The 22978-nt window shown below is 39.6% G+C and overlaps 2 protein-coding genes and 1 pseudogene across 3 annotated transcripts; all 3 read right to left on the bottom strand.

The window, feature by feature from the left end:
- Window positions 1-1849: 1849 nt before the first annotated feature.
- On the bottom strand, window positions 1850-12796 carry LOC144639060 (uncharacterized; annotated as a pseudogene). The gene is made up of 6 exons (XR_013568057.1): window positions 12532-12796; window positions 11238-11512; window positions 10189-10530; window positions 7312-7581; window positions 4686-4959; window positions 1850-2406 (listed from the first exon to the last, which is right to left on the bottom strand). The product of XR_013568057.1 is annotated as an uncharacterized LOC144639060 (transcript).
- A 948-nt stretch (window positions 12797-13744) lies between these two features.
- LOC144637873 (retinol dehydrogenase 8-like) lies at window positions 13745-16344 on the bottom strand. The gene is made up of 3 exons (XM_078496966.1): window positions 16053-16344; window positions 15013-15286; window positions 13745-14149 (listed from the first exon to the last, which is right to left on the bottom strand). Exons 1-3 carry the CDS (start codon window positions 16315-16317, stop codon window positions 13816-13818), a joined length of 873 nt encoding a protein of 290 aa, XP_078353092.1. The 5' UTR covers window positions 16318-16344; the 3' UTR covers window positions 13745-13815.
- Window positions 16345-18238: 1894 nt separating this feature from the next.
- On the bottom strand, window positions 18239-21401 carry LOC144637872 (retinol dehydrogenase 8-like). The gene is made up of 4 exons (XM_078496965.1): window positions 21006-21401; window positions 19287-19563; window positions 18947-19071; window positions 18239-18623 (listed from the first exon to the last, which is right to left on the bottom strand). The coding sequence occupies exons 1-4, from the start codon at window positions 21268-21270 to the stop codon at window positions 18415-18417; spliced, it is 876 nt and encodes a 291-aa protein (XP_078353091.1). The 5' UTR covers window positions 21271-21401; the 3' UTR covers window positions 18239-18414.
- Window positions 21402-22978: the final 1577 nt, after the last annotated feature.

The raw sequence follows: 22978 nt of genomic DNA, 5'->3' as shown, positions 1-22978 counted from the left end.
GAGAGTCCCCCCCGTCGAGGTCCAAAGCCAGGCCCTATTTATATACCTTCCATATAAAATGGTACCTCTTTCATATACCTACAGGACCCTACAGTAGAAATACTGCATTCCTTTTCTAACCTTTCACTTTAAAGTCAGTTTAAGGTTACTCAAGTGAAAGTTTGTTCGAGACATTTTGAAGAGCATATAAAAATGGTAGTTATTACAAATCATTTTGAATTGCCTACATTTTGTTTATATGGCGCATTTGAAAGCGTGTTGTAATGGCAAAAAATCTCATAGCAAATTGAATCAACCCAAGTCTGGAATCACATCAAGCGTACTTTGGTAGCAGTTTTCTTGGTGAAAAGTCGGCCCCTTTCTTGGTCAATCTGTTGTCTAAACCTATTTCATTCACGGTCTAAACACGAAGAAATAAATAAATAAATAAATAAATAATTTGTTACTTTTACCCGTAATTAGCGCGCGTACACAAACAAAATGTCCGCTTTTTTCTATGCCGATTGGCTCGCGAGAGAGATAAATCATCGTTTTCTCGTAAACGAGTACGGTGACCTATCATTTTTTCTCTTAGTTCGAGAGTAGCGATGAAATTCCTTCTATAAAATAAATACAGATTAATTTCTATGGCAGAATAATACATTATCACCGAAAACGTGTACTATGCCAGAAATCGCAAAGGAAAAGGAATCGTGTGGTATATACAAGCACGATCTTCCTGCTCCTAAACGAATACGGTTACCCCCCCCCCCCCCCCCCTCCCTTTTTTTTTTCAAAACTTAAGGTTCCTTAAGTTAAAAGTTTGGTTGATAATCTATGAGCAGTTCTATTTCACGTGAATTACCTTAAAGATAACAAGCTCAGTCTGGAAGTGACATGGCGTTGTTAAATGTCGCACAGTATCTAAGGGTTCATATAAAATTATTTGCCCTCTGATTCGTTTGAAACTTCTAGTCAACCGCGAAGAAAGCAAAAAATTTAACCGAAAAACTATAGACTTCTTGTCTGAGATGTATAAATGACTGAAATGATACAAAATCCCGTCGGTAAATGGCTCTAATTCGCGTCTTATTTTCGCCGCGTCTTATTTTTTCTCGTATAAATAGCTCTAATGTATCTTCAAGATATTTCTTTCCTTCTTTTTCCAGTTGTCCTCACCCATTCAAGCATTGAAAACATTTGTAAACAATGAAAGATGACTTCCTGACAGACGTATTTTCCTAAATATAATAAAACTCAATATTCAACAAACTTTGTATACAATAAGGCAGCTACTCGTGACCATGACAAAATAACTTTAATTGCCACCAGTGATCAAAAGATACTTTCTCCTTACAAGTCAATACGTAAGACAAGCACTCAGGTGCCGAGAACAAAAAAAAATCATGCAAACTGTGTTCATTAAGAAGAACAATTTATGTAACATGACAATCAGTAAGGAGATTTTGTATTTTTTTTTTCAAAGTTTTTTTTTTCCAACAAAAACTTTGTACAGCATACAGTCAACTCTCTCTAAGACGGACACCGTCGGGACCGGCCGCAACTGTCCGTCTTAGAGAGGTGTCCGTCTTATAGGGAGTTAGTTACAGTAAAATGACTGAAAAACGGCAGGGACGGGACCAACGGCAGGTGTCCGTCTTACAGGGGTGTCCGTCTTATAGCGGTGTCCGTTAAGAGAGAGTTGACTGTATACCATTTACTCGTGACAAACACAAAAGAAGTTTATTTGCAACCAGAAATCAAAAACTACTTTCTCCTTACAAGTCAATGCACAAGTCAGGCAAGTCAAGCAGTCAGGTTCCGCGAATAAACTGACAACAACAACGACAACAACAACAACAACAACAACAACAACAACAAGCTTTATTTGCATGACTATAAGAAGTAAATACAGTATTTCAAAAGCGTATAACTAAATTAAAGCGAAACTTAGTACAATAATAATCATGTAATACTGAAGAACATCAAATAAAGCACAGTGTCTTCCGTCATTGGAAGGAATAAATGATATAACAATCAGCAAGGAGATTTTGTATTGGGGTGAACAGGTTCGTCTTTTAATTGTCTTCTTTCTTTTCTTCAAAATATCGTTTTCCCATCATTTCAATATATTTATTATTGAAGGGATCTTTCAGTTTGGCGGCAAGCTCGTCAGGAAGAAATTTCACGTTTGTGTAACAGCGGAAGTTGGTGTTTTGGCCCAGAATTATCTCTTTCACAATGGCTGCTAATTCGCTCGATTTCTGTGAAAGAGTTTTAATTAACTGTTCTATTACGTCTCCCCCTCGCTTCATTAATTCCTGTGTTTTCTGGTCAGCGGTTGAGTGGTCCATGGCTTCTTTGGCCCAGTCGTCTGCAGTTTCAAAGATCGGGGTATCTACGGGACCTGGTTCAAGTATTGTATATCTATTGAAACAAGACAGACAAACACTGGTAAATAATGAATTGTCTCTTTCCGCTTTTTATATTCAGTCTTATGGACTCGATATAACTAGGAAATCCGTAAGATTTTTAAGTGATAGCCTTAGCTATCTGGAGATGGTTTCCGTTTTCGTTTTCGTAGATTCTTCTATCGTTCAGACTTCCATCTTAACATCCCGCCTTCTCTGTATAGGCGAATGGGCACCTTTGGACCTGGGTGGGGGGGGGGGGGGGGCGGGGCGGAGACCTTATTGCCCGAAAAAAAAAATGACATGCTTTGAAAGCCGAATAAAGAAGCATATAAAATGGACAACAAAACGTGCATTGAGATACATGTATTTGTGTACAAACCTTGTCCTTTCCTGCTTGCTTAAAGGAAATGATAGTTTTTTAATTAATTTTGTGGTGTTACCCGAAGATGTCAATGCACTGTTTCCTTTTTCTTCGGAAGTATTTTGTTTATCCACTCTAGTTCAGTGAAAATTTAAGTATTTTGGGGGAGCCAATTTGCATTGTTTTTGCAAAGGCGTATGAAACATTCAAGGATAAATGGCTTAAAACATTTCAATGAAAGTTTTGAGCTAGCGCTTGGAACTTAACATCTGGGTCATAAGCATTAGCTTTATCCAGGAGCCCATCAACTGGAGCCTCCATACGTACTGTACCCTTGAGTCAACCCTTTCCCGTATATTTTTATTTTTAGAAACACATTTCCCGCGAAAACATTGCTCCTGTGGGTCAGACCACATGCAGCGTAGCTAGGGCGACGATGTAAAAAAAAAAAATAATGGCGGCCAATGTCGTACACACATTCCCTGTCCGTTTTCCTTTATAATTTTGCTTCTTTCCTGATTTTACAGCCGAGAGAGCCTGGTTTACTCGTGAATGAATAACGGTTAAAAGTTAATTAATAAACCACTTTTTTGTCCTTGAAAACGCGTGTTCTTTGATACGGCGACGAACACTACAAACGTGATGACTTCGATGCACATTTTGACTATCCGTATGCTCCAAGATCCAGCCAATATAAGATCATCATGCTTCGAATAAAACCTCAGGAAAATGATGTGTTTGTTTCTTCTAAAGTTGCAACTGGAATTATGGCAGAGATCGTTGAGTCGCTGTTGCAGAGGTGAGATATTGCGCATCTTACAATTTTAAAAATATACGCGTACAGGCCAACGGCCTGAATGTCACATCTTTCTTCGGTTAGAGAACGTGTGATCCGCTTATTTTAATCCCCGTACATTTCTTTCGCTTTGTATGTTTCCAAAGAGAACTCTATGCCTGTACTATCTAAAGCCGAATGGGTCGTTTAGCCGGAACGGCTGTTTAGATTTTTATTCTAATGTTTGTGTCTTCGCCACGAAGGGTTCACAAGCTAGCGCTTGTCTGAATTTTATTGTCACTCAGAGTTTTGAATGTCTTGTAGAATTTGATTTGCAATGTGTTGGTACAGGCCAAAGTGCGTACCTTGTTTATAAATTTATACCATTGATACGTTCGTTTAGTGTGAATGTTTACAACCCAGTAAAATTTATTGTTCACAACAACGATTAGAATCGATCAACCTTTTATCAAGCTGCCTTCTTATCGGAAAAATTATACGGCAAATAATATTGACCGATCTGTTGCGCCTATCCATCCTCTTTTCAAAATATATTCGTAATTTCGCAGTTGCGAGATCGGTCTCGGCGCCTTTCGATTCGAATAATTGTTCTTACTTTTTTGACAGACCTGTACAAAACTCCGCAGTTTTTTAGTCATAGCATTACTTGATGTCTTCCTTCGAAGAAATACTGAATTTAGAGGACGACAAGGAACAACATTCTGCAATCTTTCCTTCTCGTTTCGCTATTGTTTTAGATATCACAGCTTGCGTAGCCACAGCGGAATGCGACAAAAGATTGACAGAGGTGCGAAATCTCCCGCGCGAGACCCCGGGAGATTAGTTCTAAAAATAAATTAATACGGGAAAGGGTTGACTCCAAGGGTTAGTATGGGAGATGAAGGCTCCAGTTAAACAGGCTTGTTACCCGAATTCCAATAGTTTGCCCGAAAATTTCGGTGCTGGTTGGCTGCCCCCCCCCCCCCCCTGAACGCCCAAAACCACCCTACCTCTTCCCCCCGCGCGCACGCCTCGCACGCTTATGCTATGCTTCTCGCTTCTCTGTCAGAATGTTAGTATGCGTAATCAACTTGACCTTGACTGAGTGCATGACAATCAAAACATTAGTTAACTGATTGTCATATTATTACTTTACCTGATGTCAAACTGGCGTAGAAGTGGAGCCAAAGATTCACTTAGCCCCTCAATAGCAAACTTTGATGCACAGTAAACATCCATTAAAGGTAAAGCAAGAAATCCTACAACAGAACTGTTGATGATTATATGGCCACTGTGCCTCGCTTTCATGCTCGGTATCACAGCCTTGATTAACCGTAGAGAGCCAAAGAAATTCACGTCAAACATTTTTTGAACCTCACTCATAGGGGTACACTCTACTGCTGAGAACAAGGTTATGCCAGCATTGTTAACTGAAAAACAAAAATTGTATATCGTCAGAATAGGAGGAAGAGCAGTAGTTTTTAATAAAACAGTAGATCATAATGTATTAATATTAATGCATTTTTAAAAACTTTTATAATATAGATAGGAGTCTACGCGCGCTCTGATTGGCTAAAAACCTATGTTTTATCAGAGTTAAAAAAAAAAAAATTTTATTTTTTTAAAATAAAAAACAAAAAAAAAAAAACCAAAAACCCCAAATATCAAAAAAAAACACACAACATCTCTAACCCATAAATAAAACATAGAAAAATCATGTTTTATTGTTTTTCGTCAGCTTTCCTCGAGTGCTTCGCGCGTCTTTGACTTTTCATTCGTTGGCTATAACCACTCGTATCCAGCAAGGGCGAATGGAATAATTGTTTTTTTAAATTCCTTTTTTAAGTATAAATCCACTGGACATTTCATTTTGATGTAAACGAAGTGAGGCGGGAAAAATTGTGGCGCGGTGTTCACCGCTTGAGTTGAATGAAACTCGCAAGGAAAGCTGAGAAAAGCGAGCGAGAGAGTTTTCTTTCGAAGATTTTCTTCGACAATCTCGTCTTAAATCGTCTTTTCATACTGGAACTTGATTGTGACAGCAATTAAGGTTTACGGGAAGATCCGAAGCAATAGCTTTTCTGGAAATTATACGCGTTTTTAAGTCGAACGAAGCAAGGGATTGGATGTCATCGAGACTACTAAATTATGCTGAGACGAAATTGCACTCAGAGTCGGTGAAGTCAGTTATTGAAGTTCAAAAAGACAAGATCGAGATTGAAAGGTAACAAACTTATCTGAAATGCTTAGCCTTATTTTACGTCGAACACTGAATGAAATTGTGTCAGTTTTGTGGTCTTCCCGTAAATTATTTTCTGCTTTTCGTCTTCGTTTACTCGCTCTTGTTGTACATATTTTTAATTAAACTTTTCACTCGCGGTGTCTAAAATCTATATCATAAAGCAAATAAAGAAGCCTAAGCCATGTTTTATTCTGTCATAAAACACGACGGGCAATTGAGAACACGAGGGAAATGTAGAAAACATGAGCCGCAGGCGAATGTTTTCTACATTTCTCGAGTTTCCAGTTTTCTACATTTCTCTCAATTGCCCGTCGTGTTTTATGACAGTATAAAACATGGCTTAGGCTTCTTTATTTGTTAAATAAGGCGCAAATATCTATATACATATATTGAAATGCGTCATAAAAATAAATAAATATAATTTTATAATATATAATAAATTATAATGATAATTAAAATTAATATACATATATACATGTTAAATATAATGAAACGATAAAAGAAGAGAAAACCGAATTACTTAAAGTTAAAAAATAATATAATCTATGGACAAAATATTACAATTATGAGAAAAATGCTCTTTTGATCGAGTGAGTCTTAAACTTTTAAGAAATAAGAAGAAATAAGTGTTCAATAGTGTTCTCGAACTGCTCAAGCGTTCCTTAGACATCATATCCACACTGATGAAGGGGTTTCCCCGAAACGTCTTTTAATACAGCTTATAAAGCACTCCGAGAACGCTATTGAACACTTATTGATGATTATTTTGAGAGTTACGCAGCAAAACTTTTTTTTAGTTCATTCCATACCTTGGGTGCGGCAAAGAGAAAGGCACGTTTACCGAGAGTTGCCTTGGGCAAAATAGGATGACTAAGCAGAGTCATAACTCATAGCCAACGCGCGCGTTTGTGGACTGATTTTATAAGACTCGAGTTTCCATGTTTCGCCTTTCCCGCGTGGACCGCGTGGATTTAGGTGCTTACATCTATAAGTAAACTGGATGTAGCCCAAGCTCCTTGGGGGCCGAAAACCTTTAATGGCATTACGTAACGCCTAGACAGACGTCTATACATAAGAGTTGGTATGAGAATCTCACGATTGTACACAAAAATTCGAAACGAGGAAAAGAAATTCGATAAAAAACGGCTTACTTCTTCTCTTCTGTGTGTTACTTGTGTTTTCGTGGCGTTTCAAAGCATTTCCAGTGAGTTTTAGTTTCACTGCTTTGATCCGCCCTTATTCCTGTAGCCCGGCTAGCAGACCATTGATGAGGGATGATAACAAGGAGATCAAAACAATGAGACCGAAACTCACTGGAATTGCTTTGAAACGGGCCCAAACGCAACGGAAACACAAGAAGAGCTATATCGTTCTCATTGAATTTCTTTTCCACGTTTCGAACTCCTGTATACGATCGTTACATTCTCATACAAACTCTTATGTTTTAATTGGCTTTTACGAAACGCCATTTAATATTCACTGCTCTCAAGGAACTTGGGCTAGTCTGATGTGAAAATATTTACATTTTAAATATACTCACACAACACATCAATTCGTCCTTCAGTGTCCAGTACTTCTTTCACAGCTTTCTCGACTGATTCATCACTACACACGTCCATCTGCTTGATAATCAATGTGTCTCCAAGATATTCCCTTCCTTCTTCCTCCAGTTGTCCTTTCTTCGCCAGATTTCTCATGGTGGCGTAAACCTTGAAGCGTTTCTCGTCATCTTGAGCGAGAAACACCGCTGTAGCGAGTCCTATGCCGCTAGAGCAACCAGAGATGAGCACGATTTTAGAAGTCATTATCCCTGATCAATGCACAACAATGGAATGTCACTGTTCTGTTGCGAAGCTAATTTTTGCCGAGTCACTGGCATTAATGTTTGTTACGTGACAACTCTTGTGCGAGCGGCGAAGCAGAAAGTTCGCGTATTTTCTTTTCATTTTGAGCAAATCAACAACCTTCTCAAAGTTTCAATGATTAACATTATTTCTCCCCCCGAGGGATAAGGCTGCAGACAATTATGTTCATTGTTTGGACTTACATGTGGCGACAATAGCGAAAAGGGGAGGGCCATACCTCTGTGAGCTATTTAAAGAAATTCAAGGAGAGGGTTACACGTAGGCTTTTATAGATTGTGCTCCTAAAAGTGGCATATTATGCTACTAGCAGTGCTCAAAATTTTGCCAAATTATGCAAAAATTATGCCAGAATTCCCAAATTATGCTTCTGATTTCCGAAATTATGCTCACAAAATGACGTAGATTCTATACATAGAGGTGCGCAATAACGACACTAAATTATGATGTTTTTTAAATAAACTGTTGTTGTAAATTTATTTGTGTTTATGGCAGTTTATCACGGCCGTCAGCTGTCCAAATTAGCTGCTCGCATCTCTAAACCGTTTGTAAAATGCCTCCAACGACTTAACAATCACAATTGTATAGCTAAAACACGCATTGCAAGAACAAACTACCTAAATTTCATTTATTTCTGTAGAAAGTACACCATATTTACTACATTTTATGAATTTATGCTCCAAAAAGTGCTAAAAATTGCTAATTATGCCGTGGCAGTGCTCGTTTCACAAATTATGCTTTTTAGCTCCAATTATGCCAAAAATTATGCTAGCACAATCTATATAAGCCTAAGTTACACGTACACATCTTTTCCAGAATTTGTGTAACGAAATTTTTTGTGTTAACAGATTAAGTTTTTCCTTTCACCTACTTTGATTTCATTTGGAGTTTTATTATAGATACTAGGATACATTTCTACATGCATATTATGCCATGACAAAGTTTTCTCGCAGGACCCCGGGGGGGGGGGGGGTACTCAAAAAAGTTTTATACGGGGAGGCTCCGCCCCAAGTTCAAACCCCTTACCCTTTTATATACCATTTTTGACAGAAATTGTACCCCTTTCGTATACCTTTAACTGAAAAAAGGTACCCCTTTCATATACCTAAGAGACCGTGGCGTGGACTTAAAATAGGATGTTTTCTTGTCATTTTTATGTAGCGCTTAATAAATTAAAATAATACAGCCATAAATTGCGTCTGTTCGAAATATTTTAATTAAAGGCCCTTTTAAATAGCCAAATGACAGATTTCCATACCCTTTCATATACTTAAACTCGTGAAATTCCTACCCTTTTATATACCTGAAGCCTGAAAAAGGTACCCCTTTCGGGCGGAGCCTCCCCGTATAGGCCATTATAGGGAGTACCCCCCCCCCGGGCGCAGGACTCGTGTCCGATTCCGTCTGTATCGAGACGTACTAGACTAAGGAATCGTTTCTTCAGCTTTTTGCTGTTGACTATCCGCTGCCTGATCTACTGTTTCATTTATTTCTGCGTTCTACCCTATAAAATGTAAATATCTCACACTAATTGTTCATGTTCGCATTTTCGTGTTTCACATTCAATATCGAGACATATCCTGATCAAACATTTTGCCGTTGTACACAAGCGAGATGTTCCGAAGTTTCTACAGCATGGAACACACATGTACCATGTCGTAGTGAGGGGAGGGTTGTACACTTTTGTTAGTCACCTAAAGATGGATGAGGGGGGTCAGGAGTTTTTGAAAAATGCAGGAGAGGGCGAACCCTTTTTTGGAATAAATACCAAATAAAATTCCCGAGCCCTCCCCCCCCAGGGGTACTCGGGATTTTAAGTGACGGGGATGATCGAATGAGGGCAAAAATCAAGACCCAAAAATATCCATATGGCTTTAAACAAAACACAAAAATCCCCGGACCAAAAATCGACCCCCAAAAACTCCCATGCCGAATTTCTGACCCATTAAATTTTTCAGAAAGGGGGAATGATCTGAAGATATAACACAAAAAAAAACATTAGAAACACGCTCAGTGTTTGTACTTAATTCGCATAACTATGCGGCCAGGGCACTACCACGAATCTTAAGATTGTTTTTAATACCAAACAAATCCCTACTTAAATCAAGCCACCCAAAAAATACTTGCCAAATTTTCCTACCCCAAAAAATCCCGGAATTGAAAATTTCAAACCCAAAAGAATCCTTTGATCATCCCGTCACTTAAAATCCCGAGTACCCTTCCTCCCCCCCCCCCCCCCCCCCCACAAGAAAAAACGTACCTTCCCTTACAACATTAAACGGTCTCAGTAAAGAAGAAAACTGCTAACAACTACTTTTGGATACAACATGAAGACTTTAATGAAATTTTACAAACATATTACGGTAGAAATTTCTGCCCGCCTTTGGCGCAAATGTTACAGAAGCTGAATTTAATTCGCATGCCAAACAGAGAGGTGCCGATCACTAATCAAAAATCTGTATCAACAGATTCTTGTAACTATCAATAAAATATATGTATGACAGTCCATTAGAAGAAGCCATATTTTGATATTGGGATAGAAGGGGTGATCATTTACTTTTCGTTCTTTTGTTCTTCAAAGTATTGTTTCTCCATCCGATCTATCGGTTCATTAGTGGCTGGATCTTTCAGTTTGGCGGCAATTTCATCAAAATGAAAACCATTGCTTGTGTAGCGACGAAAGTTGGTGTTCTGGTCTAAAATGGCGTCTTTGACAATGGCTGCTAGTTCGCTCGATTTTATCATGTTCTTGGTAACCAACTGTTGTAGTGTTTACCCGCCTCTCCTTCAGTCTCGTCGTTTTCTGATCAGCGGTTTCATGGTCTATAGCTTTGCCCCAGTCTTCCGCAGTTTGAAGGATCGGGGTCTCCACTGGACCTGTTTCTAGTATTGTATACCTATTGAAGAAAGACAGAGAAACAAACATGCCATTCAGTTGTATTTACTGTAGAGAGTTGACACTGTGATAAATAAGAAGTGGCGACTTTCTGCCTTCTGACCCACGAATTAATATCAAACCGAGGTATGTCAAAGACAACAAAAAATCGCCGATTCTTCTTTCCTCCGCGATTTTTTTAATAGCCTGCAGCACGGACGGTGCTTCAGCGAGGCGAAGCACAGAGCGGTGATCACCGGGAAGTGCGAGAGCAAGCGGAATATAGTTTTTCAAGAAGTTTTCGGCCATTTTCCGACGATTCCCGATCATTTCGGAAAATCTTCGAATACGACCGAAGATTCCCGAAGACTGCAGAAAATTTCCGTAAACTACCAAAAATGACCGTAGACTACCGAAGATTTCCGAGGAGAACACACACCCAGGCTCAAAGTTCATGAGTAATTTCATTACCGATTTTCGAAGAGCAGGTAAGAATTTACAATGCTAAAGACTATGAGTTTTTCACAAAAACCCTTTAAACACTTAACAGTATTTTCTCCGGAAACAGTAAGCATTAAAATATTGGCCAATTTAACAGCAAACACTAAAAAATATATGGCAAATAACACTAATCACTAAACTCCATTCAGACCCTCTTTCTCTATTAGAACGCAAGAATGCGCAATCGACTCTAATAATTTTCTTAGCTACTTATAAAATCATCTTCACCTGATGTCAAACTGTCGTAGACGTGGAGCCAAGGATTCGCTCAACCCCTCAATAGCAAACTTTGACGCTGAGTAAATGTCAAAAAATGGTATACCCACAATCCCTGCAACAGAATTGTTGTTGATGATGTGACCACTTTGCCTCGCTTTCATGCTCGGTAGCACTGCCTTGATTAACCTCAGAGTAGCCAAAGAAATTCACGTTAAACATTTCCTGTGCAATACTGATAGGGGTATGCTCTACTGCGGAGTACAAGGCTACGCCAGCGTTATTGACTGAAAGAAAGAAAGAAAATGTCGTCCGACAAAATCTTTCCATGTGTTATAAATCAAAACTTCGGTGTACCATTAACATTTTTCGTTTTCACTTTAAAGCACAGATGAAAAAAAAATGTTAAAAAAGAAAAGCTTTTACACTTTTACTTTTTTTTACATTTATATTTTATTTTTATTTTTACAAAATCAAACCTTTTTTCGTTTTCAGTTCAAAGAACAGATATCACGCCCTATTTCAGCCGGAAGAATAATCACGTTCGAATTGAATTAAAAAAATAACGGATTTTGTGATGAAAGATTGAGAGGCACGTACATTCCTAACATCACAAAATGCTTACTTTCTGATTGAAAGCACCGAATCGAAACCAAAAATTTGTAAAGAGATTAATGTTTTTATGTCTAGAATATGTGAAAAGAAAGCTTTGTAGGATTTACATTTAAATTTTTGAGAATAATGATTAAGCCAAGGAAAAACAACCATAGCGGTCTATTCTGTTCTATTTCATGTCAGTTTAACACACACAAGTTCCAATATTTCGATTTTCCTACTGCTCAGGTGTTTATAAATGATAATTGATATATGAACTAAAAAAAGAACTACAGTATACTTTTTTCAGGTGAAAATTCAAGCTAAAAATATGCGTATTGTTTCCATGGCTCATTTCACGAAACGCGTACCTTAAGGTATAGTTACTACTCACGGAATCTTAAAACCGATGTGTACAATACTTATTACTTGTTATATACCCACTGCTAGCTATTAAAACACTACAGATTTCAATATCGTGTTAAAACAATCGTAGTCGTAGATAACATCGAGAAAAATCTCTTAATGGCATCAGCGACTGTCGTGGAGTGTATTGTACTACTTGACTAATGAGAAAGCCCTGTGCTTAGGGATGCATGTCCAATAGTTTTGTAGCCTGTGAACAGCCGTCCCGCAGCGCTCAATTTTTTTGAGCGGAGCGGGACGGCTGTACACAGGCTAATAGTTTTGGCAGGCTATAAAAAATAGTTACACAACACATCAATTCTTCCTTCAGTGTCCAGCACTTCTTTCACAGCTTTCTCGACTGATTCATCACTACACACGTCCATCTGCTTGATAATCAATGTATCTCCAAGATATTCCTTTCCTTCTTCCTCCAGTTGTCCTTTCTTCGCCAGATTTCTCATGGTGGAGTAAACCTTGAAGCGTTTTTCGTCATCTTTAGCGAGAAACACCGCTGTAGCGAGTCCCATGCCGCTAGAACAACCAGAGATCAGCACGATTTGGGGAGCCATGATAACCGGCCAAGTGCACGGCAATTAAAGGTCACTGTTGAACTCGCACATCTATCATCTTCAATTGAGTGACGTCATACTAACATTCCTTTCTTTGTATCCTATACAAACTACTAATCTATTACATTAGCTCTATATAGCCAAAAGCTCTATTTCAAGTGATATGAAAAGACGTTTGTTCACACAAACTCATTGACAGGGCGTTGCCAGATGCGGCAAGGTGTCTAAAATTCCTATAAAATTATTTGATTCGTGTGAAGCTTTTAGTCAACCGTGAAAAAAAGAAACATCGAATTTGAAAATTGAACAGAAAAACTATCGAGTTATTGACTACGATGTATAAATGGTATAATCAATAGTATAAATGGTACAAAATCCCTCGTGTGTGGCTCTCATTCGCATTTTATTTTAGCCGCGTCTTAATTTTCTCGCATAAATAGCTCTTATCATCTTATCAAGAGAATATTCAAATTCTCTTCTTCTAATGCGTTTTCATGATATACTTAAGAGAGGGCGCTTATTCGAGACAGGGCGCTTATTCGGTACAGGGCGCTTATTTAATTTTTTTGCGAAACAAACAAATGTTCAAAACAAAACTTTAATACATATAAAAATAACTAACAATAACAGAAACTGTAACTGTAACAAATTGTTGAAAGTTCAGTTACTTTTACAAGAATTGTTCATTTTAGCAGTAAATATATGCATGTACGGTATCTTTTCGACGTCGACGACTTCAGTAGGGTCAGTTAGCCACAATAGGGGCGTTTTTAAGAATAGGGGCGCATATAAGAATGGGGGCGCTTATAAGAATGGGGGCGCTTATTGGAATAGGGGCACTTATTAACAAAAACACATTCGAAGGGGGGCGCTTATTTGGAAGGGGGGCGCTTATTGGAAGGAGGGCGCTTAATCAAATCATTACGGTATTTGAATAGAGCGGTGACCTTTAGTGTCTGACCGTTTTATTAATAATGACTAGAGGTGTTTAAAGCGTCTGAAACTTCTCAAGTGTCTTACTACTTTTCTTCACAAAACTGTTTGGCGATGAGATCCACTGATTTAAATCCAGTTACATCACCAAGTTTAGCAGTAATTTCATCTGCGTAAAATGTTTTATTTGTTTGATAACGGAACTCAGGCTTCTCGCTAAGAATTATTTCCTTTACAGCCTCAGCAATCGCCATTGGTGCCAATACTTTTCCTTCAAAAGCTCCACCAATTCTCCCCAGCATTCTCTGCCATAAGTCACGTGTCTTCTGGTCAGCGGCGTTCAAGTCAATATCCTTAGTCCTCTCGGTGTTGCATTCCCCGACGGCTGAGCTCACGGGGCCTGGTTCGAGCAGAGTGCATCTGTTTATGAAAGACGAAAATAAGGAATTTGTATATAAATAGGAGACTATGATAAAAATGAGTGACAAAAATAGAAAGAGGGTGCTTCCTATAGCACTTAGCGACTGCCGGAAAGCGAAACACAGAGTCAAAAAACGCTTAGCGACATAATCCAATCAAGAACTAGCTTATAGCCTTTCGAGTGTAAGCGTGCAAAACGGAGACGTAAGGTCATTGCAACTGAAGGAGCTAATAAAGAAGACACAATCTGTATTCCGATTGGTCAAAACACGTTGACAGAGTTTGGAGAAGTAAAAATTTCACAAAGTTCAATAAACGGAAAACAGAGCAAACCTTAACCCGAACGAATTTCAATAGTTATTCATAGAGTAGGCCATTGCAATTTACGACACTTAACGATTTGTATGGGGAAAAACGATTCCTACTTCAGTTCAAAAATGCGAACGAATTTTCAATAAAAAGATTCCTACCTGACCTCCTCTGTCTGTTGACTTTTCGCCTATGTGGTTTTTGGAGTGACTTAGGGCGATTTCATTGAATTTTAGTTGGAATCGCGCTAAATCACTGGAGACAGGTCAACAGACAGAGAAGTTCAGGCAGGGATTTTTTTTGAAAATTCATTCGCATTTTTGAACTGAAATAGGAATCGTTTCTTCCCATACAAATCCTTATAATTTTGATGTTACGCAACGGTCGCCGTGTCACTCAAATTACAACACTCGCACAACGCTGAACAAAGACAACAAAGGTCACACGGTCTATTTCTCCCATAGAGCTTGGGGTACCTGTGGATGAAGGCAAATAAACGGCGAATTTGGAAAAGTTGACATTCGAGCATCAGTGCTTGGTCAAAGCTATGTTACCTTATGTTAAATTGCCGAAGTGTGGGAACCAAAGATTCTGTTAGCCCCTCGACAGCGAACTTGGACGCGCAGTAGACCTCAAAGAATGGAGTCCCAACAACCCCAAAGGCACTGCTGTTATTTATGATGTGTCCACTTTGCCTCGCTTTCATCCCGGGCAGCACAGCCTTTATTAATCGAAGAGTACCAAAGAAGTTGATGTCAAATGTGTCCTTCGCCAAGTCCATTGAAACACAGTCAAATATTGACATAAGAGGAACACCAGCGTTGTTAACTGAAAAAAAGAAGTTTGTAGATTGGATACTGTAAACTTTCATAAATAAACCCACAGCACCAGCCTTAGAAATAATCACTTAAGACCCTTGCTTTCCCCCACATTATACAAAATCCCATTCTACTCTAAAAACATGTGTAACAGTATTCAAACTTTGATCACATATAAAGCCTGACTGGGGAGCTTAATACTCAATCTTGTTACCAAGGTCTGTCTCTTCCCGCCCCTGGGAACGAGGTTGCTAACAACTCTGAAATAAAAAGCGCCCATATTTGTGACCGTGACCACCTTTGTTAAGCCTTAGAGATTAAGAAGGAACCTTTTCCTGAGCCTTAGTAAGCGACCAGCATCTGCTGCTTCAGCGTGTAGTCGATTACAAAAGCTTTTTATTGCAAACGACCAGCTCTGGTCGCTTACGGGAGCTTTGACTGTATTTCGTTACCATTTTATAATTATTCATTGGATGTGCATATTAACAGATATTAATTAATTATCGTGCGATCACGACGGTTCCAAATAAAAGCTTGTTGGATGGTCACAGTGGAAATAAATACAAGGAACTTGCAACAAATTATACCGATTTCTCTTGGTAAAACCTGAGTTGTTTTTATAGCTCGGCTAGACCTAAAGTGGGTCTTTGAAACACAAATCGAGCGACCCACAATGAGTACAACATTGGAATAATCCGGGAATATTTCATATACAGAGTGATTGATCGTGTAAAACGTGGTAACAAGGTTATAATTTGTATGTTTTAGATACTCACACAGCACATCAATTCTTCCTTCTGTGTCCAGTACTTCTTTCACAGCTTTCTCGACTGATTCATCACTACACACGTCCATCTGCTTGATAATCAATGTGTCACCAAGATATTCCTTTCCTTCTTCCTCCAGTTGTCCTTTCTTCGCCAGATTTCTCATGGTGGCGTAAACCTTGAAGCGTTTCTCGTCATCTTTAGCGAGAAACACCGCTGTAGCGAGTCCTATACCGCTAGAACATCCGGAGATCAGAATGATTTGGGGAGCCATGTTTTCACCCACGTGTGACTTGCGTGACTTTCGTGACAAGATAAAATACCTCGATCCCAGTCTCTCTCTCTCCTTTATTATTGAAAAGGCACGGACCTCTCTCATAGATCCGCCAGCGCAGAAGTGCAATTTCCTTTAAAGCCGGTGGGCTTAAATTATTGGAATGGAATGAATTTAAAGGCCTGCCTGCAATTAAAGGAACAATATCCCGTTTTCGGTCGAAATTTCCATTGACTATTGTAATACCAAAGAGCTTGCATATGCTAGGTATCCCACGGCACAACCTAATTCCGGAGACGACTAAGGGGGGGGGGGGGGACAGGGAGGTCTGAACCTCCCGCCTCCCGTACCTTTTACTCCCGCTTCCCGTCCCTTTCTCCCGCCTTACCGTGCTTTTCTCTCCTGTTTGTTCCATGTCTCTGCGAAATATAATGAAATGTTACGAATTTCACTTGTTTTCTCCGGTTCCCGCCACCTTAAGAATCCCGCTTCCCGCCCCTTTTTCCGCTCCCGCCCCCCTGTCCCCCTCCACACTAAGGCTACGTTTAAACGGGATCGGATCGGCTTCTGTTTATACGGAACCGTTTGGAACCGATCCAGGTGTTTACACGGGGCCATAGGCACCTATGGCTACGTTTTGATTTGACTGCAGAAGTTTCCAGGTCTCGACCGTTTTTGTGACGGGTCCGTACCCAAATTTCTCTGCCGTGTAAACGCACCTACACTGTAATAATTATTATATCTATGCAAACTCTCCCGGATTATCCGGGAGTCTCCAGAATACAGGCCAAATCTCCTTGTCTCCCGTACGGGTCACCATGCACCAAGTCTCCCGGATATGATCAAAAGTACTCAAAATACATGTTTTCAAGATTATTTAGTCCAATTTTGGGGAGAAATTGACAGAGAGCTTTTTTCAGTCAGATTTGGGGGTTGAGAAGAGGTATCATGGCGCAAAATTTTCCGTTTCCCGGATTAAGAATTTTTTAGCCTAGCATATTTTCATTATTATCTCAGTTTTTCCGTACGGTCGGGCCCTCGAAACGTAGGGCTGGGGAACGCGCACGAGCTAGAAATATTATAAACACGCAAGCAATGTCTCTCTTTAATAACTCCCGAGTTCAATTTCTCCATGAAAATTCTAAACCGAAATGGCGGACGATTTTCCTAAAACACTTTCTAAAACAGCCGGTGTTCCTTAAACGCTTTCATAAAACGAAAACTTCGCCTAGATTCCTTGTATTTCCCTCGGAACACTCTGTTGTTTTCTGAGCCTCGTGGGGTTATCTCCCGGGGGGGGGGGGTTACTCCCTATAATGGCCTATACGGGGAGGCTCCGCCCAAAGGGGTACCTTTTTCAGGCTCCAGGTATATTAAAGGGTAGGGATTTCACAAATTTAGGTATATGAAAGGGTAGAGAAATCTGCCATAATGATATTTTAAAAGGACTTTACATTAAATATTTCGATCAGACGCAACTTTTGGCTGTATCGTCTTAATTTATTAAGCGCTACATAAAAATGACAAGAAAACTTCCCGTTTTAGGTAAATGTGATGTAGTGTAGGTATACAAAAGGTGTACCTCTTCTTTCAAAATAGTATATAAAAGGGTAAGGGGTTGAATCTCCCGGCGGAGCCTCCCACTACAAAACTTTTTTCGAGTACCCCCCTTCCCCGGGGGGGTTATCTTCTATTTTAAGACGTAGCGCGCTTCGCTATTATATCATTGACTACTACTCTCGCGCGAAATTCCGCATAGCGGGTAAACAGCCAATCAAAGACACTAAAGGCATCTCTGTGGAACTGCCTCTTCCGGGTAGAATCACAGAAGACTTTTTCGCGGGAAATCATTCAAGCGACTTGAGCGCGTCTTGCAGAAAGGCATCTGACTACAAGCCTCTCTCGATAGATTTGTCCTCTCTTATTCTCTTTTGTCATTGATCATGACAGATTTATTTCGCATATTCCACCCAACTCTGATTAGAACTTACAACAACGGGCTAGCCGACTCTCTTGAAATACATTTCTTTACATGAACAAATGAAACAGAATGTTTTTAATTACTGAAATTTAAAATCGCTCTGCATGTTCAAAAAGTTATTCTGGATCAAGGAATGTTTTCTTGACTATTTCAATTGAAGCATTTCCTGTTGGATCAGCAAGTTTTGCCTCCAACTCTGCAGCTTTGTGCTTGGTATTTGTTTGAAAACGAAGGTTTGGCTTGTCGCTGAGTATGATGCTTTTCACGACTTCTGCAACCTCATATGTAGTTTGCATCGTTCTTGTGAAAAAGGAAAGCATTCTTCCTGTGTGGGGAAAGAAAATATAGGAAGAATTGAAGAATATAAAAGCCAACGTAGCAAATATTTCTACTAGTTTTCAGTTTAGTAAGCCGTAACCACAAATAGAATTGCATTGTAAAGTGGCCACAGATTAAAGTCCACGTTAGACCCAAGTTCTGTCTACTGTTCTAGTCGTCTCCGAAGATTTTGTTCGCTGTAACAGCGCCTGAAACAGATCCAGACTTTCCGCAGCCAGCGAGCTCAACCCAGAATTGGAAGTTTAATTTTCCTTCCGGTTTATAAAACGTGATTGCATTGCCCCGACCAAAAACCTGTTTACATCACACCTGAAAAAGTTTCAAGCAGTTCTTGACTCTTTTTGTCAGCCTCTAATATATTGAATTTCGTTAACCAGCTCTTGCTGTTTTCAAACGCCGTTGTCGCCACGGGACCTGGCTCCAGTATCGAACATCTGCAAAGAAAAAAGAAGACCGGTAGCTAAGTTTCCAGACTGTCGCCTCCCAACCTCGTCCCCAGTGCCAGCTTTCTCGCTCCCCATTTTTTGAAACGGTCGAGAAGACCCTGGGGACGAGGTCTACTTCGCCTTTCCCCCCTCTGACGGTAAACGCTAGGACAGTCCATGAACAACGAATTTTTAATAAGATTATAAAATTATGCACACTATACCTGATATTAAAATGAAGCAGAGTTGGTGCTAAAGCTTCGGTCAGTCCTTCCATGGCGAACTTTGTTGAACAGTAAAGTTCATTGAAAGGCACACCATAAACACCAAGTAGGCTGCTGTTGTTGATGATGTGCCCCTTTTGCTTTGCTTTCATGCTTGGCAATACAGCTTGGATTAACCGCAGGGTACCAAAGTAGTTCACCTCGAACAGCTCCTTGGCTAGGGCGATTGGTGTACACTCCAGTACGGTGAACAGTCCGCCCACACCGGCGTTGTTAACTGGTGAAATAAAGAGAAGATGTGAATATTATTATAGCCATAATAAATGTTCAGGCGACCAGAAGCCGCTTACCGAAGGAGCATGATTAAATTTAATTCTGACAGTCTCAAATTATTTAGAAATAAACAGTACCCCTTAAAGTACTGCTCGACAGCTTTCATTTGAATGGTCACATTCTGGGCTTCACCCCTCACTAGTCCCTAGTCGTCTGTCGCAAAAAATTGAGATGCCAAAGGATGATGTAGCCTGCGTAGCAGGTGCCTGTGCAGTTATTGAGCGCGCGTTTGGGAAACGCGAAAGGCGCGAGAAGGGGGGAATATCTCTGCCTTTTCGGTAGCCGACATGTCACAAAATCTTCGACATTCACGTTTAGACTGTCTGCTACATCACCCCCCCCCCCCCCCCCCCAACACGTCTTAATATTAAATGAATAATGGTAACAAAGAGACAATTTGGGATGAGTCAGGATAGGGCTTCAACCTTAGACATAAGGGACGGACCACTATTTTTCTGTAGGGGGGGGGGGGTATCAAAAATATTAAAAAATGTTTGTTTGGCCAAAAAAGACAAAACAAACCTGCTTGCAAACACGGTATGTATGAAAAAAATGTTGCAAATGTTCGCATAAAATGTTTGCAGAAGTGCATAAATTAAAAAAGAAATGCAGAGTAAAATTTTCATACCCCTCTTCAGGAAAAAAAAAATGGTTCGTCCTGAACAGTTAGAGAATTCTGACTCATGATTGATACTGCGGGGTCAGGATATAGAGATACGGTGGCCTGGAAGGGACATCGACTTCTTTTTTTCTCCGCGACTTCTAGAGAAGACTCTTGAATATGATAATTTTCCCGTAATCTTTCACGCTGTTTCTTTCATTGTTATTCCAACAAACCTCTTAATCAGTCATTATTGACATTCTTTCCGTGTCACTGGTTCGTTCACTCAGGTGACAATTGTCTCCAAGGCTTTTAAAAGGTCTGATATGACAACATGCATAATCAAAAGAAAAATCAGAAAATCTTTCAATCTGTCCATAAGTAGGGCAGTGCGATTTCTTTGCCACGTACTACGCAAAACACTGAACTTAGCTGGTACAATAGCTTAGTCACCCTGGTTGACCCTGGTTAGGCATGGGCGGTTTTATTAATGAAGCTTCTTTTTTTAATCCCGCGTGACACTATTTAAAAATAGATCATTATAAACCACCAGCTGAGAGAGAGCTCAATAATAGAAAAGACTGGAAGATATTTGATACAATTGTGTAAAACGTTTACGGGCAAAAAAAATCCTTTAATTTAGTGATCCAAAAAGGTCGGGTTAAATATGCGTTCTATAGAGCAAAATTAAGATTTTGCTATCAAAAATTATAACAAGAAATAAAATAAATATCTATTCAAAGTGGAAGTCAGATTAATTCTCTTAAGTACCACAATGTACTTACACAGCACATCAATTCTTCCTTCAGTGTCCAGCACTTCTTTCACAGCTTTCTCGACTGATTCATCACTACACACGTCCATCTGCTTGATAATCAATGTGTCTCCAAGATATTCCTTTCCTTCTTCCTCCAGTTGTCCTTTCTTCGCCAGATTTCTCATGGTGGCGTAAACCTTGAAGCGTTTCTCGTCATCTTTGGCGAGAAACACCGCTGTAGCGAGTCCTATGCCGCTAGAACAACCAGAGATCAGCACGATTTGGGGAGCCATGTTGGTCGCTTCACATCCACACACGCGATCCGGCAGTGTTGTGTTGAGTGAAAACTATGAGTGTTATCTTTATATGTTTTGTGGAGACACAGAGTCCGCAGATGAAAGATATGATTATGCATGCAATCCCAGTGGTATCAGAATATTTTCAATTATGCTAATGTCTTTAATTGAGACGGATAATCGACAATAAAAATCTGTATATCAAAACACAATTGAACTAATCCATCAGGAATCCTATTGTTTTTTTTTTTTCCTGCCGTAACGGATGGCGATCTGTTCAGTCATAGTTAGTAGCTAACTATGGTTCAGTCGGGGAAAGAAAAAATGGATTTTCATCTAAGTGGAGTACGTACGTTGATTTTACGCTTGCTATTTAATTTTGACAAAAGTGCATCACTGATACGCACGTTTGTAAGAATTCACGTAGCGAATGAAATTAATACTGACATAACAATTTTATTGAAGAATATTATACGCAATAAGTCATAATTAAAAAAGCCGTTACCCGTAAGGTCTTTTTTTGGGCTTCATGTAGATTGTTTGGGGGTAAAAAGATGACCGTAAAAGACCGTGAAAGGATCGACCTTTCTATTCACTAAAACTGAGGTCAAATTAATACATTTCACGCAAGAATTAGAAGAACGTTTGAATATGTTATAACAATCAGAAAATAAGGAATTTTTAAGTAGTGTTGTAAATTAGTGGTCGACTTAGCTGAAATTTAATAATGATTTCAATTTAAACTGAATTATATATTCTCCTTATTTGGTCTCGTTTAGGGAGGTTTCACTTTTATAAAGAATGGTCACCCGATTTGTTCCCAAGAAAGTAATCTTCGCGATTGTAATGTAAATAATTGCTGTTGACATCTGTTGACACAAAACTAATATAGTTTTGATATTTCTAAGTGCCCCGTGATGCGGTGATTTACGACCGGGCCGATCTGAAGGGAGCGATGAATTCGAAATTTCAAAATGAATCGGTGCTTGTAAATGGCGATCCAACCGAGGCGCCCGCGATCATCTCCAATCCAACAGGACCAACAAATGTTGATTTATACGTCCATCATGTGTAACCTGCGAGTGTTCTTTCTGCCGGCCGCGTGTTTATCATTAATTTAGAGCTTACATACTAAAGTTTCAGCCATGTCGGAACTTTCTCGTACCCCCCGGGGGGGGGGGTACTCCATATAATGTGCTATACGGGGAGGCTCCGCCCGAAAGGGGTACCTTTTTCAGGCTTCAGGTATATAAAAGGGTAGGGATTTCACAAGTTTTGGTATATGAAAGGGTATGAAAATCCGTCATTTAGATTTTTAAAAGGGCCTTTAATTAAAATATTTCGAACAGACGCACTTTATGGCTGTATTATTTTAATTTAGTAAGCGCTGCATGAAAATGACAAGAAAACGTCCTGTTCTAAGTCTATGCCATGTCTTTTAGGTATATGAAAGTACCTTTTTTCTTTTTGGTATACGAAAGGGGTACAATTTCTGTCAAAATGGTATATAAAAGGGTAAGGGGTAAAAGCTTGGGGCGGAGCCTCCCCGTATAAAACTTTTTTGAGTGCCCCCCCCCCCCCCGGGTATCATACGTTCTCAGTCTCGACGTTCTTATAAAACTGATAAGTTGTAAAAATAAACCACTAATGCAATGGTCACACGACACATCTCCGCGGCCCGGCCAAGACCTGTACGCATGCGCAC

This window comes from Oculina patagonica, chromosome 14 (assembly GCF_052425735.1).
Source record: "Oculina patagonica isolate OP01 chromosome 14, crgOcupat, whole genome shotgun sequence".
Taxonomy (NCBI): Eukaryota; Metazoa; Cnidaria; class Anthozoa; order Scleractinia; family Oculinidae; genus Oculina; species Oculina patagonica.
This window is presented reverse-complemented; position numbering and strand designations above follow the sequence as displayed.